Source organism: Chrysemys picta, chromosome 24, assembly GCF_011386835.1.
Source record: "Chrysemys picta bellii isolate R12L10 chromosome 24, ASM1138683v2, whole genome shotgun sequence".
Lineage (NCBI taxonomy): Eukaryota > Metazoa > Chordata > Testudines > Emydidae > Chrysemys > Chrysemys picta.
The window spans coordinates 2,563,075-2,578,491 of NC_088814.1; the positions used below are offsets into that span (position 1 = coordinate 2,563,075).

The following is a 15,417-nucleotide window of genomic DNA, read 5'->3' on the forward strand; positions in this document are numbered from 1 at the left end:
AGCAGCTAGCAACTACCATGACACTATTTTTAGCCCACACAGTTGCATCCGACGAGTGGGCATTCACCCACGAAAGCTTATGCTCCAATACATCTGTTAGTCTTAAAGGTGCCACAGGACTCTCTGTTGCTTAGTGCAAAAAATTTTACTCAAAATATCCAGAGTACAAAACTAAGTAAAAGGCAACAGCAGTAATTTAATGTAAGCATTCAAAGTTACTAGAATTCAAAAGGATATAAAAAACAGCAAAGAAAGAAATGTTCACACTTACCTTTTGCTGTCAGAAATTTCTATGCCTTGCCAGGAAGATGTTCTCTACACAGGAATGGCAAAAAGAAAGAAAAAAGAAATTTAATGCTAACTAAGTGAAAAATAAAGAAAATACACTACCTGCACACTTTTTGCAGTACATAAGGTTCTCCTCTTAAACTAGATGTTTCCCTTCACACTACAAAATGATTGATGCACATGAACCATGATGTCCAAAAACACCCTCGCTTCCGAGAAGCGCCAACAACTCACAGATTACTTTGGCTATGCAGCTAAAAACATCAAAGAAAACTGCTGCTGCAAGAAGCCACCCTTGGGCACTGAAGAAGATGGCAAACCAATCAAGGTATATAGAAATATTTTCCAAAGCCAAGGTCTATAAGGGTGAAAGACAGCTGCAACCGGCTGCAATTCCAATGGGGAGCTGTCTAGCTAACCATGGTCAGAAAAGAATTGGGATGCAATGTTTTGATTGATCTGAAAGATGCTCTGGCCTATCCTGTGTGGAGGACCTACGAATCAAAAGTAGGAATCCAGTGAAATGATATATTTAGAGAAAGAAACACTTTGTGTAGATGTGACATCTTTTTCATTTAGCCAATGTCTGTTTTAGAAAGTAACTGTCATAGCAGGATTTCAACAATTTTTGCCATTTCACTACAAGATTGTGCACTACATTATCATTTACTTCAGAGCACTGCCCCACCCACAGATCAAGGGGGGAAAGGGGATGAGAGAGGGTGTAAATTACTTTTCATGAAGCAGCTTACTCCCTGCTGTGCACCTAGCCAGCTACTGCGGCTAGAGGTGGGAGGGACCAGAGCTAAGGCTCCTTCCATTTTCCATCCTTCTTTGCCCCCTCCCCACACATTTCCCCAAACTAGGGAGTATAAGGCACTAGCCCCTGTTATCTTCACCGCAGTCAAAATCATAATTTAAGCGTGGCCACGGGAGGGAATAAGTACAGACCTTACTCCCTTGTGTGGCCAAGTAAGGGCTGTGACATTTAATCCACTAGAGACCAGACAACCCTTTCTTTAGCCTATCTGCCACCAAGGGTATGTCCAGACTACCCGCCAAATCGGCGGGAAGTAATCGCTCTATCGGGGATCGATATATCGCCTCTCGTCTAGTAAAGTCATGAATGGTGTGGAGGTTCTCATAACAAGAACCAGAGGTCAACTAATGAAATTAATAGGCAGAAGGTTTAGAACAAACGAAAGGAAGTACTTCTTTCACAGAATGCACAATCAACCTGTGGAACTAGTTGTCAGTGGATGTTGTGAAGGCCTAAGGTATAATTGGGTTCAAAAAAGAATTAGATAAATTTGTGGAAGATGGGTCCATCGATGGCTATCAGCAAGATGGTCTAGGATACAACCCCACGCTCTAGGGTTCCATATGCCTCCAACTGCCAGAAGCTGGGACTGGACAACAGGGGATGGATCATTCAATAATTGCTACTCTGTTCATTGCCTCTGAAACATCTGGCACCAGTCACTTTTGGAAGACAGGACACTGGGCTAGATGGACCATTGGTTTGACTTAATATGGCCATTCTTATGTTCTTACTATCTTCTCAAATAAAGAAATCTCTACAAGATAACCATCTTCAAGAAGTCCTACAAAAGGATGATCTAAATCAGTGTTTTTTAAACTGGGGTCCGCGGACCCCGCTGATCAACTCCCTCCACTCCCTCCCAGCGCCTCCTGCTTGTTGCTGGGTTTGCCGGATTCCTACCTGACCTGCCGAGAACCAGCTGTGCTGGTGGAAGCAGCAGGCAGGTGGAGCAGCAGCATCGGGGGAGGGGAGGGACCCGAGCTGCAGGGGTCACTTGGACAAAAAGCCAAGCCAGGTGACTTCTCTGGAGCAGGGGATGCCCCTTCTGCCCCCTGCTCCACTGCTGTATGCAGCTGCCGCTGCTCCTGTCCTCCACACACACACACACTTCCTCCCCGAATCCCTGGCCACCCCAGACTGGGAGCACCCTCCTGTCTGCTGTGCGGACACCTCGACATCAGTTCTCCCCCCCAACCCCCATGTACTGGGTCTCCACTGAGCTGGGGTGACGGGACAGGGAGAATCTATGTGTGCTGCTGCCTCTCTGGGTCTGGCAGCAACTGCTTGTGTCTCAACAAGCCTTCAGGTGCCTGATCCTGAGTGCTTTCTTGAAGAGAGTGTGCTCAACAATCACACTCACAGACAGTCCCCTCAACACAACACACATGGTGTGTGTGTGTCTCTCTCACACAGTCCCCCCAACACATACACCAGGACTCCCTGCATCCAGGTTACTTTCCCCACCTGGGTTGTGCGGTGAGATTAGCATCAGGAGCTGCTGCTCTCCTGCCTCCCCTACGCAGCCCAGGCAGGGAAAGTGACCTGGCTGCAGGGAGCCCTGACATCGCTCCGTGCTCCCCCCTCACAGCCACCTAGGAGTGCGCGGGGCAGAGGAGCAGCAGTGCCGTGTGGGAGCAAGCAGCAATGCCAGCTGCTCTGTCACTGCATCCAGGTCAGTTATCCCATGTGGGTGCAGGAGGAGGATGCAGAGGTTAGGGGCACAGGCAGGGGGCAGGGGCTGGGGTGAAGAGGGCACAGTACAGGGGTTGGGGCGGAGGAGGGAGCTGCAGGGGGAAGGAGTAAAGGGTGTGTAGGGATTAGGGGCACAGGCGGGGGGCAGGGGCTGGGGTGAAGAGAGCACAGTGCAGGGTTGAGGGTGCAGGAGGGAGGTGCAGAAGTTAGGGGTTCAGGGGTTGGGGAGCAGGAGGGGACGGGGGTTGGGGTGAAGAAAGCACAGTACAGGGGTTGGGACGGAGGAGGGAGCTGCAGGGGAAAGGAGTAAAGGATGTGTAGGGATTAGGGGCACAGGAGGGGAGTGCAGGGGTTGGCGTGAAGGGGGCACAGTGCACAGATTATTCATAGATTCATAGATTCTAGGACTGGAAGGGACCTCAAGAGGTCATTGAGTCCAGTCCCCTGCCCGCATGGCAGGACCAAATACTGTCTAGACCATCCCTGATAGACATTTATCTAATATTTAGGGGCACAGGAGTGGAGTGCAGGGATTAGGGGTGAAAGCACAGTGTTGGGGTTAGGAGTGAAGGGAGGGTGGGGAGCCAAGGGGGGCCAGGAGCAATGTGGGGAGGCACCACACCCTCGGGGGCTAGGCACATCAAAATGCAGGGAAGAAGAGGGGCAGAGGTGGGCGGGGTGGGGTCTTGGGGGAAGGGGTGGAGTGGAGGCGGGGCCTGGGGCTGAGCGGGGAGCTTGGGGGTCTGTGAAAAATTTTAAATCAAAATGGGGGCCCTTGGGTTGCTAACGTTTGATAACTGCTGATCTAAAGTATAGTGGAAAAAAATGGAGATGATAAAATAAATTATTTTGACGAAAAATGCTCTCATCATTAATGAGATAATATATCAAATATGTATCTTACAGTTACACAAATTACAGCAATCTAAACTGCTCCCCGTTAGCCCAAAAGTAAAGTGGAAGTGGTGGAGCCAGGGCCAGCATAGCAGGCTGGGCACATGTCACTCTGTACTCAAAAAATAAGAATGCCATGGCAGATCCACCAGGTGCCACTAACCCACCGTAACCCTGCCCTGTACTACATAGGCGAGCTGCTTAAGAACGAAGATATAAGAAGCATTAGATGCCAAGGTAATAGGTGCAATTAGATTAGATTTGATCAAATAAAATATCCTCTGCCCCCACATGCATTAGTGCAGGATTCCAACCTAGCATGCAAAAGATCTTATTTAAGATTCTACTGAAATGTATAGTATTTTGTTAAAATATCCATTAAAAAGTCTATCAGTATTTCTCCCTTGTAAAACAGTGAAGACACTGTTCCTACAATTTGTTCCCTCCCTCGCTTTAGGGTTTTTCTTTCTGATGAAGCAACCATTTCCCAGAGTTCAACCCTGGCTATTTTCCAAACATTAGGTATCATTTCAAAGTGGTAAAAATTACAATCCTGCAAAAAATACTACCAATTAAGGAGTTTTTTATATCTTTGTTTTTAATCTAAATTAGTAGCAAAACCCTTGTTGACTTCAACTGGAGCAGTATTAGTCCTACTATATAACCCAAGGGCTCACTTTGCTTAGCAAGATGTTATGATACAATATGAATTTCACTCATGGTGATTAAGCACAAAACAGATGTCACTACTATGCTCCAGAGGATTGACGTTCGAATGACTGCTTTAGAATAGATAATGTTTTCACCTCCCAGCTCATAGAGAGCAGAGAACATCATCGGTTCTATTGTCATGCATTACTGACTGTTAGTCTTAGTGACAGTATATGCTTGAATGAATTGAAAAACAATGAAGGGCCAAACATTTAAAATTAACTGGAATTCCTGAAATGATACATTTCTTTGAGGAGACTGGTTCCATTTTTGGTCAATGGTTTGTTAATCTCCTGGGCCTTTAGCTCCACCTGTCCCAGTTTTTCTACCTCAGCACAAAATCTGTAGTCCAGGTTCTCTTATTTGCTATAGACCCTTTACATGGGCAGCAAGAAAGAGTCACAAAACTGGCTTAATTCACTAGTTGAGGATTACGTGGATATTCTCAGCATACGGGAATCTCCAGGTGGAATAGCCATTTTTAACATAGCCACTACCTTGCAGTCCCCAGTATAGGGAGCATGGCTGCATAAAAGGCCAGAGTGCCTCTATGTTCATGTTCTTTTACTGTCAGAATGTCCTCTTAGAGCCACAGGTAGCCAGACATAGTGGTATACTGTAGAACCCTTGCGGCTGCTCTAAATTGAGCCAGGGGCTGAAGTGGCCTTCAGCTAGACTCAACAACAGGAGCTGCAAAGGTGGCCCAATGACTTCAATTCACCTTTTAAAAACACAACCTCTGTCCCAATTCCTTGATGTATATATAGAGGGGAGATGCAAGGTGCACCACCCATTGAGTGTGCAGCCTACTCATCCCCCAGCATGTCCTGCCAACTTTCTTCTACCTCCTACTATCATTTTGGAAACATCTGCCCTTATAGTGGCACATATACATATATGAAGCAGTCCTCACCCACTTCTGAGAACAAGGACTGAGCCTGTCCATGGATCTTGCATGTAGTGAGTAAATGTGGGTGAGATTCATTCTGTTCTTCTTGTTCTGTAGACCCACACAGGGGTAAGGAATAGTCTGTCTCTTTGCCTTCATGGTAACATAGAGCTGACTGAGCATATGTAAAAAATGAGCAACTGAGTCAAACCAGAATGTTGTGGTTGTTTTGTACCATAGAAACACTTCAAGTAACAAGTATCCGAGGGGGAGCCGTGTTAGTCTGGATCTGTAAAGAGCAACAGAGAGTCCTGGGGCACCTTTAAGACTAACAGATGCATTGGAGCATAAGCTTTCGTGAGTGAATACCCACTTCGTCAGACGCATGTGGGCACCTGTTAGTCTTAACGGTGCCACAGGACTCTCTGTTGCTTTTTACAAGTAACAACTAACCTATATCTAGGAGTGAAGCACTCCGTATTGGAAAGGGGCTCATTTTTGATTGATCTACTTTGAGGGAAGTTTAAATAAATCCTGACAATGTTGTACGATACATTATTTATTCCTCTCTTCTAAATGAGGCTTCCAATTAGCTGAATTACATCTGGGATGGAAACATCTTTCCCCTCCCACTGTACAGAAGGCTGAAAAGTGTTTTGGTTCTTTTAGGATTAGAGAAAGATCTTTCTCTAATGTATATCATTTACAGGTATTGATCCAAAGATCAGGCATGAGTTGACAAAGCTATTTTTGTTTAAAGCTGAATACAAAAGTGACAAAAGGTTATACAGTATTTTGCTCAGTTTAAAGAGACTTATTTTATATTTTAATGATTTTTCTAAGTATCTAAAAACAATAAAATACAAGTTTAAAAAAAAATAAGTATACACATATTCATTGCAAAAAGACCATTAACACAAGAGAAAGAAGTGAAAATCATCTCCCCGGTTGAGAGAACGGCAGACAAAGCATTATCTTTTCACCTTCTTGTTATGATCTATTAAACACAACACTGCTCAACACAAAGTCACCTACATGTTCTACACAAATACTCTGAACTTCAGTCAATTGCACAATGACACTGGGATCCAAAGGAAGGATTTGCACAGGCATCTAAGGGTGAGCTATACTAGTAGCCTCAATACCTCAACCAATTAAAATAAATCACATGCAAAAGGAAACTCAATTTATTAAACAACAGAACATTCAAACAACCATGTACATTATCCACTCCTCAGTTACTGCAAAGATCATCCTCAAATCAACTCAGAGTACCTAGCATTCACTGGATTTTAAGCTAAAAGGTTGGTACAAAATTTATAATAAATAATGCATACATACAGCATGTTGGCCCAATTCAGCAAAGCAATTAACCACATGCTTCAATTTAAGCATGTAAATCCATCCCTGTTCTGCAAGTCACTTAAGCACAGTCTTAACTTTTAGCAGATTGAAGAATGTGCTCAAGTGCTTCAGAGAACAAGGATGGACTTACTCAAGTTTTAAAGGCAAGTGCATAAGTAACTGATTTCTGAATTGGGGCAAATTCTGCAGAGTAGATTACTTTAATTGCACTCAAAAACAAAACAATGTAAAACTTCAGAGCCTAGAGGTCCACTCAGTCCTACTTCTTGATCAGCCAATCGCTAAGACAAACAAGTTTGTTTACATTTACAGGAGATAATGCTGCCCTCTTCTTATTTACGTCACCAGAAAGTGAGAACAGGCATTTGCATGGCACTTTTGAAGCCAGCATTGCAAGGTATTTATGGGCCAGATATGCTAAACATTCATATGCCTCTTCATGAAGCACCATTCCAGAGGACATGCTTCCATGCTGATGACACTCGTTAAAAAAATCGGTTAATAAATTTGTGATTGAACTCCTTGGGGGAGAATTGTATATCCTCTGCTCTCTTTTACCCACATTCTGACATATATTTCATGATATAGCAGTCTCGGATGATGACCCAGCACATGTTGTTCATTTTAAGAATACTTTCACTGCAGATCTGACAAAACGCAAAGAAGTTACCAATGTGAGATTTCGAAAGATAGCTACAGTACTCAACCCAAGGTTTAAGAATCTGAAATGCCTTCTAAAATCTGAGAGGGACAAGGTGTGGAGCATGCTTTCAAAAGTCTTAAAAGAGCAACACTCCGATGAGGAAACTACAGAACCTAAAACACCAAAAAAGAAAATCAACCTTCTGCTGGTAGCATCTGACTCAGATAATGAAAATGAACATGCGTCGGTCTGCACTGCTTTGGATTGTTATCAAGCAGAACCCGTCATCAGCATGACGCATGTCCCATGGAATGGTGGTTAAAGCATGAAGGGACATATGAATCTTTAGCACATCTGGCACGTAAATATCTTGCGACACCAGCTACAACAGTGCCATGGGAATGCCTGTTCTCATTTTCAGGTGACATTGTAAACAAGAAGCGGGCAGAATTATCTCCTGCAAATGTAACCAAACTTGTTTGTCTGAGCGATTGGCTGAACAAGAAGTACGACTAAGTGGACTTGCAGGCTCTAAAGCCTTACATTGTTTTATTTTTTTAATGCAGTTATTTTTTGTACATAATTCTACATTTGTAAGTTCAACTTTCATGATAAAGAGATTGCACTACAGTACTTGTATTAGGTGAACTGAAAAATACTATTTCTTCTTTTTTACAGTGCAAGTACTTGTAATCAAAAATAAATATAAAGTGAGCACTGTACACTTTGTATTATGTGTTGTAATTGAAATCAATATATTTGAAAATGTAGAAAACATCCAAAAATATTTAAATAGTATTCTATTATTAACAGTGCGATTAATCATGCAATTAATTTTTTATTGTGCAATTAATCGCGATTATTTTTTTTAATCGCTTGACAGCCCTATTAATTAATTATCAAAGACAGAAATTATAAGTTTGGTGGTAAGAATGATAAACATATGTCACTTGAAATTTTGCTCTATCTTCTTCGGGAATTATGAGAGTTATGCCTGAGGACTGGAAGAAGAAAAGGAATTACTCATCTATGATTAAAATGTAATAATGATTCTTTAGCTTTGTTCCACCCTTCTCTATTCCTGATATAACAAACATCTTCAGGGCACTAACCTCTTTACATGAATGGTCACCATTGACTTAAATGCTAATTAGGAGAAATCATCCAATCCTGGCTAACACTATGCTGAGTTGGCAAAACAAAAATATTTTGCCATAGGTAGGAGGAATCCAGAAAGAAACACCCTAATAATTCTGTATAAAAAGGTAAAGGAACTGCCTTCCCAAGACATTCTCTCACTCTACTTTGATGCCTTTGTTACACTTTAACAACTAATACCACCACTAAACCACTATGTCTCTTCGTATTGCTAGTGGATCCAGGAAAGTTTCCTCGTTTGGTGGAGGTGGTGGATCAGTCAGAGTATCCCGCATAGGAGGAAGCTTTGGTAGTGGGAGTGTATGTGGTTTGGCTGGGGGATCCGGTGTCGGATTAGGGAGTGGATTAGGAGGGGGAGCAGGTGGTAGCTTTGGTGGGGGCTTTAGTGGTGGTTTTGGTAATGTATCAGTTGGAGGAGGCTATGGAGATGGCTACTGCCGTAGCTCATTTGGGGGCTTGGGTAGCGGCTATGGTGGAGGCTTTAGTGGGGGCTTTGGTGGAGCTGATGGCAGCCTTCTGTCTGGTGGCGAAAAGGGAACCATGCAGAACCTTAATGACCGCCTAGCTAAATACCTGGATAAGGTGCGTGCTCTGGAGGAGGCAAATGCTGATCTTGAACATAAAATCCGGCAGTGGTATGAGAAACATGATCCTGCTGCTGCTGGATTACGCTATGACTACAGCAAATATTACCAGATAATTGAAGATCTTAAGAATCAGGTAATAAATAATTTTTCAGCACTTTACAATGGTATGCAGCTTGTAACCATATCGTGTGTTAAACTATAACTCACGAGCAGTGCACGAGTTATTACCAAATGAGAAATTCTGCTCAGAGTAATTTCAGACATTTATCATTTTCTGTTGACATTAAGAATACTTAAAGTAGTTGACTTTAAGATGTAATATTTCTACCAACGGATTTTTCACACACATTCTTGTTAATTTAATATTACTATAAAAGTATCTATTTTACTATTAAGCATGTTCAGTATTTTTACTGTTTATGTATGAAAATTAATTTGTTAACCTGGAAAGGAAATACTTAATTTTTAAAAAAGGGAAAGAAATCATATCTCTCTCTATGTTTAAACCATATATAAACAAATTATTTTTAAAATCTGCATTTTTCATTTTAGCCTCTAAATTTGCCCAGTGCTGCCTCAAAATTAAATGCAAAGGATATTTTCATAGTAGTCAGACAAATATTGCCTCTTTCCTTATCTATCTTTCTATTTATCCAGATCATCTCTGCAACTATTGACAATGCCAAATTAGTCTTGCAGATTGACAACGCAAAGCTTGCTGTTGATGACTTCAGACTTAAGTGAGTTCAGTGAAAACTACAGTTAGTAATGATGGGGTAGTAACAACTTGGGCCACCTCACGACATTTGTTTTTAAAGCAGAACTCACCATTGTTTTCTGCTTACAAACGTATTAAAAGAAATATGAAGTACTATTCCAAAAATGTTAACAATATTAAAATCAATTTTATAACTATAATATGCAATAGAGCTATATTTTTAATTTTAAAAACTATTAAAACTTTTGCCAAATCACAAAAAAAAGAATATAAAATAAACAGATAATAAAAATGCATTATTCTCACATCTTCTCTAATGACATTCTGTTTTATTAATAACAAATATTTTTCTTGCAAGGAAAAATTAATTTTTCTTTCTTTCTGATCTGATTATATTCTCAAAATTCTCCTAACACTTTAAAGGTATGAAAATGAGCTGTTCCTTCACCAAAGTATTGAAGCTGACATTAATGGTCTGCGTAGAGTCCTAGATGACCTGACTATGACAAGATCCAACCTGGAAGCACAGCTTGAAAGCCTGACTGAGGAGCTAGTGTATCTTAAGAAGAACCATGAGGGAGTAAGATCTTTGCCTTCCTTTTGCAAATATAGGTCCCAGTCCAACTCCCACTGAAGTCAATGAGAGTCTTTCCATTTAAAAGTGGTTTAAAAGTTAAATGATTTATGGGCAATTTACTATTTCAAAACATTCAGATTTTGACACTTAATGATTTCAGTTATTTAATTTTTCCCTGCTTCTGCAATTGCAATATATTTAAAATTTTAAATCTCCTTGTCTTTCATTTAACCAGGAAATGAAAAGCTTCCAGCATGGCTCTACGGGTGAAGTGAATGTAGAAATTAATGCTACTCCAGGAGTTGATCTAACAAAGCTTCTTAATGAGATGAGAGCTCAGTATGAATACCTTGCTGAGCAAAATCGTAGGGAGGCCGAAGAACAATTTAATAAAATGGTAAAAATATGACTGATAAATTATCTGAAAGCATATTCAAATCCAAAGATTTGTTTTATCACACTTTATTCACTATATTGTATTATGACTTTTCCCCAGAGTCAACAGCTGCAGCAACAAATCTCTGATGATGCTGGTGCAGCAGACTCAGCCAGGCATGAAATAACTGAGATCAAACGTACTCTCCAAACTCTGGACATTGAGCTACAATCCCTTCTGGCCAAGGTCTGTAATAGCTGCCACTTAAGGTAGCCTTTATAATTCAAAATTCTTATTAAAAACATTTACAGTATGCATAACAGCTTTATCCACTAGTTCAGCATTATGTAAGGGCATATTTGCATTTACTATATAATTGTTTCTAATATAGACATGTGTTTTGATAGCTCTCCTTAGTCTAAGCCCAGAGAAACAACTGTAATTCTAAATTAAATACTACAGTCTATAGAGAATGAAGAATGGTGAGTTTGACTAGTTAGAAAGAATAATCAAAATAAACAGATTTGTTTCGAACAGTCTCAAAAACACTTTATAAAGTTTTGTAATAGACATGGCTTCGAAAGAGGCATTCCAGCAATATTCCACCTTCATTACACACATGCCAGTTTATCCACTTTCAATGGAACTTTTTTTTTTGGCAAGAATCCAGTATGGAATATGGCCCACTGCCTTTTAAGTAACTGTAAAATGACTGAATATGTGTTTGGGGAATGCTGAATATTCAATAATCCCCTGGTGGCCTATTCAGTATTTTAATATTTACATATGATAAACCATTAATGTAAATAAAAAACAACAGGGTATTAAAATTAATGCCATCCAACATTTTGGCATCAAGTTGTTTTATCATGTTCTCTCAGTGACTATATTTTTCATTCATTCTGATCTGTGAAAAGACTACATCGAAAGGCTCTTATGGATTTCTTCAGAAGAGCAGCCAATAGCCAAACTACTTATCTCCAACATCTCGCCAATAAGAACAAATATGAATTCCTTTCAAACATCTCTATAGCAAATAATCATGCACCAAACAAATTAAATTCTTATATTCCCACTTTGACCTTTCATTTGTTTTCATAAGCTTAACATACAAGTACAATTGTTTTACATGCATATCCAATTAATTTAATAGATTTTACTTTGCATTGTTTGAGAAAAGTGTTACAGAAGAAGCAGTGTATATAGCAATAAAACACTATAAAACTAGTAATATAAAACTAGAAAACTATAGTGAGAAAGAGAGAAGAGAAAGGAAAAATTATTCCAGAGAATAATTTTCAACATAAAAACTAGTGGTATTGAAAACTGATAGAGAAAAAAAATGTAATGTTCGTTCGATGTAAGTGTTATGACTCGGAAAATAATTTTTTCTACTTGTCTGGTATAAATTATTTTCACTGTTAAAGAACTTTTTCCTTGTCTGTAATCAAGCATTTCAGCTTAATCAGTAACATGCCATTGTTATGCACTGACAGAAATGCTCCCTTGAAGGCACCTTGGCAGAAATTGAAGGAAACTACGGTTGTCAGCTTTCACAAATACAGCTTCAGATTAGCAATCTGGAGGAACAATTAAAGCAGATCAGATCTGAAATGGAATGCCAGAATGCAGAATATGAACAGCTCCTGGGCATCAAGACACGTCTAGAGATGGAGATTGAGACCTATAGGCGACTGCTAAATGGAGAAGGAGGGTAAGCAAACAGCCTGAAGAAAAAACTTATTTCAGTTAGATGAATTTATTTTGAAAAACAGAACACTAGACATAAGAAATAAACATCAATATAGTTTATTCCATGTTCTGTGCGTAGAGGGATAAATCCTGTAAGGTGCAGATCATTCCAGTTAAGTGCTTAACTACCTGAAATTCCACTGACTTCAGTGGAAGCTGAGGGCCTTCATAACCTTGCATGAGAGCTGAACACCATGCAGGACTGAGCCCACATTTCAAATAGGACCTATAGAAAGCATCTTCTTTTTCAAGAGGAGGATTTTTTCTTCTCTATTACACTATAAATCTGACCCTGCAATGTGATGAGTCAGTGTGCTCTTAAATCCACTGACTTCAATATGATTTGAAGTCATTGAGAGATTAAAAGTTTTGGACTCTGTATGTATTTTGTCTAAATAATATTTACTAAGAAGGATATTTCTTTCTTAGTAGCACATTTCATTAAATGTTCTTCAGAAATAAAAATATTTGTGAGGCTCTGTTGTGGGATGCAAGGACCTAATTCAACACACTTTGAAGTCAGTCAGAGCCTTGCAATGCTCACTGAAATAGACCTAAGTGTACTGAAAATAAATTGCTGTATCAGTTCTCTGTTCTGTCTCAGCAGCTGCAAATATTATAGAACTGTACATTATGTGCAGCTGCAAATACCTGAAAATGACTCCAGTTAACAGAATATCCACCACAGAAAAATTTTCATTTTATCAATCAAGGATAAAAGAGCAGTTTGATCTTACATCTGTATTTGATAAACAATTTTATTTAATTTTTATCCTGTAAAGCATTTTGGTGGAATCAATTATTCACCTTTTTGTTTGGCATCAAAAAAATGCATTCAGATGTATATGGTACATAGCAGTTCCAATCACTTACAAAACTGATTGCCTGCCTTGCTGTTTCTGGAAAGATAGCAATAAACTTGCTTTTAAAACCAGTATTCTCATCGACTCTCAAAATAATTATCTTTTCTTAAAAAGAACAGGAGTACTTGTGGCACCTTAGAGACTAACAAATTTATTAGAGCATAAGCTTTCGTGGACTACAGCCCACTTCTTCGGATGCATCCGAAGAAGTGGGCTGTAGTCCACGAAAGCTTATGCTCTAATAAATTTGTTAGTCTCTAAGGTGCCACAAGTACTCCTGTTCTTTTTGCGGATACAGACTAACACGGCTGCTACTCTGAAACCTATCTTTTCTTAGAATTCCAACAGTACTGTAAGATAACTAATGATTATTAATTATTTTTAACAGCGGCTTTAGATCTGGTGGTTATGAATATCAAGAATCAAGAGTTCAAATCAAAGGTAATTAAAATGAGTTACTGTTTTTATTTTCAAGTGTGTCTTTGAACTACAAGGATGTAGGAGTGCACTTTTTAAAATCAAACAGCATTACCTCTGCCAGTAAAGAACTCTTCAGATCTTGGTAACAAAATATTTGTATAAGTAATTACTTACTGAAGACCTGATCCAATCCCCACTGAAGTCAATGGAAAGTTTCCCATTGTCCTCACTGGGCACTGAATCAGGCCCCAATTCTTTATACTATATAAGGCTTTAATCCTACAAAGTGCTAAGCACTTCCTGTGAAGTGCTAGGAACCTTCAACTCCCACTGAGGTCAGCAGGAGACATAAAGCAACCCAGAGGATTGAGCCTGAAATGGTGAAATAAAATTAGTAATTCATTATAAAGAAAAAAAAGCCTCAAAAATTTTAATTTACATCACTATCTATCAAAGTTAAGATTTCAACCTCTTTTTTATGTTTGAGGTAACGTTCTGCTGCACTATGCATTTCAGCAAAGTGACAAAGATCTTATATATATATGATTTTTGCCATGAAAGTTTATACTGTCATAAGGCATACTCTCCTATGTTTATTTAACTGGACCATAACTTTTTACTTTATTTGATTCTTTACTTTAATATCTTGAATGGATAATACTATTAATATTTTATTTTTAGAACCATCTAAAACTAGAGTGGTCAAGACAATTGTTGAAGAGCTGGTGGATGGCAAAATAATCTCATCAAAAGTCCAGTCAGTTGAAGAAAGGCCAACTAAATAAGCAACATGAAAATGGAACAGAGGATCCTCTTATATGTACCTATAGACAGATCCAAAAACAAAGAAGTGTTCTGGACAAATGTAGAATTTTAAGTGGCTTAAGAGTTTCCCATCTTAAAAATAAGGGTTCTAGTATCTGCTTTCTCTTTTCACTTCACTGAGATGTAGTCTTTTATGGGTGCTAAAAAGTACATTCTATTTACTGCTGTTTTTCAATAAATTTTTTTAACTGTTGCAAATTATTTTTGCATTAGCCCTGATTATTTTTAACTTTGAAAATCCTCCCTTGTTCAACATGGAAGACTTCCTAAATAAACTGTGGTTTTACAGCCCTATGATTTATATGTGATATACAAAAGCTGTTAGCAATTAATTACTAATTATTATTACACAGACTATAACACACACATGCACATAGGTAGACTGAATCATGACTTTTTACAATGAGAAACAATAACAGAGTTAAACTTTCAGAACCTAGAAACATTTATTTAAATCAATAACAGTTACGCACATGGGTGCTTTTGAAAATTCCATTAGGTACCTATCTGCATCCTTAGGAACCTAGATACCTTAAAAGATCTGGCCCTGAGAAGTACCAGATTTCAATGAGACTAAGGCTCCTAAATCCATTTTGAAAATAGGACTTAGTCTCCTATGTAACTTAGACACTTTTGAAAATTTTACCTTTAGTCTTACAGCCTATACTTAGGCTCATCAGCCTGTAATCACCAGGATCTCCTTTAGAGCCCTTTTTAAAAATTAGCAATATTAGCTACTTTGCAGTCATCTGATATAGAGACAGATTTCAGTAATAGGTTACTACAGTTAGTAGTTCTGCAATTTCATATTTTAGTTCCTTCAGAACTTTTGAGTC

General features: G+C 39.2%; 1 protein-coding gene and 1 long non-coding RNA gene across 2 annotated transcripts in view; one reads left to right on the plus strand and one right to left on the minus strand.

The window, feature by feature from the left end:
• Positions 1-208: 208 nt before the first annotated feature.
• LOC135977357 (uncharacterized) overlaps positions 209-15,417 on the minus strand; it is a 30,743-nt gene continuing 15,534 nt past the window's right edge. Inside the window, exon 3 of the long non-coding RNA XR_010594812.1 lies at positions 209-315. This is a non-coding gene — a long non-coding RNA (uncharacterized LOC135977357). The remainder of the gene's footprint in view (positions 316-15,417) is intronic.
• On the plus strand, positions 8,592-14,782 carry LOC101946677 (keratin, type I cytoskeletal 24). Its single transcript, XM_024100784.3, is given in 9 exon segments — positions 8,592-9,183; positions 9,708-9,790; positions 10,192-10,348; positions 10,581-10,742; positions 10,842-10,967; positions 12,218-12,435; positions 13,725-13,777; positions 14,438-14,536; positions 14,539-14,782. Coding segments are annotated over 9 exon segments (1,518 nt in total). The 5' UTR covers positions 8,592-8,658; the 3' UTR covers positions 14,634-14,782.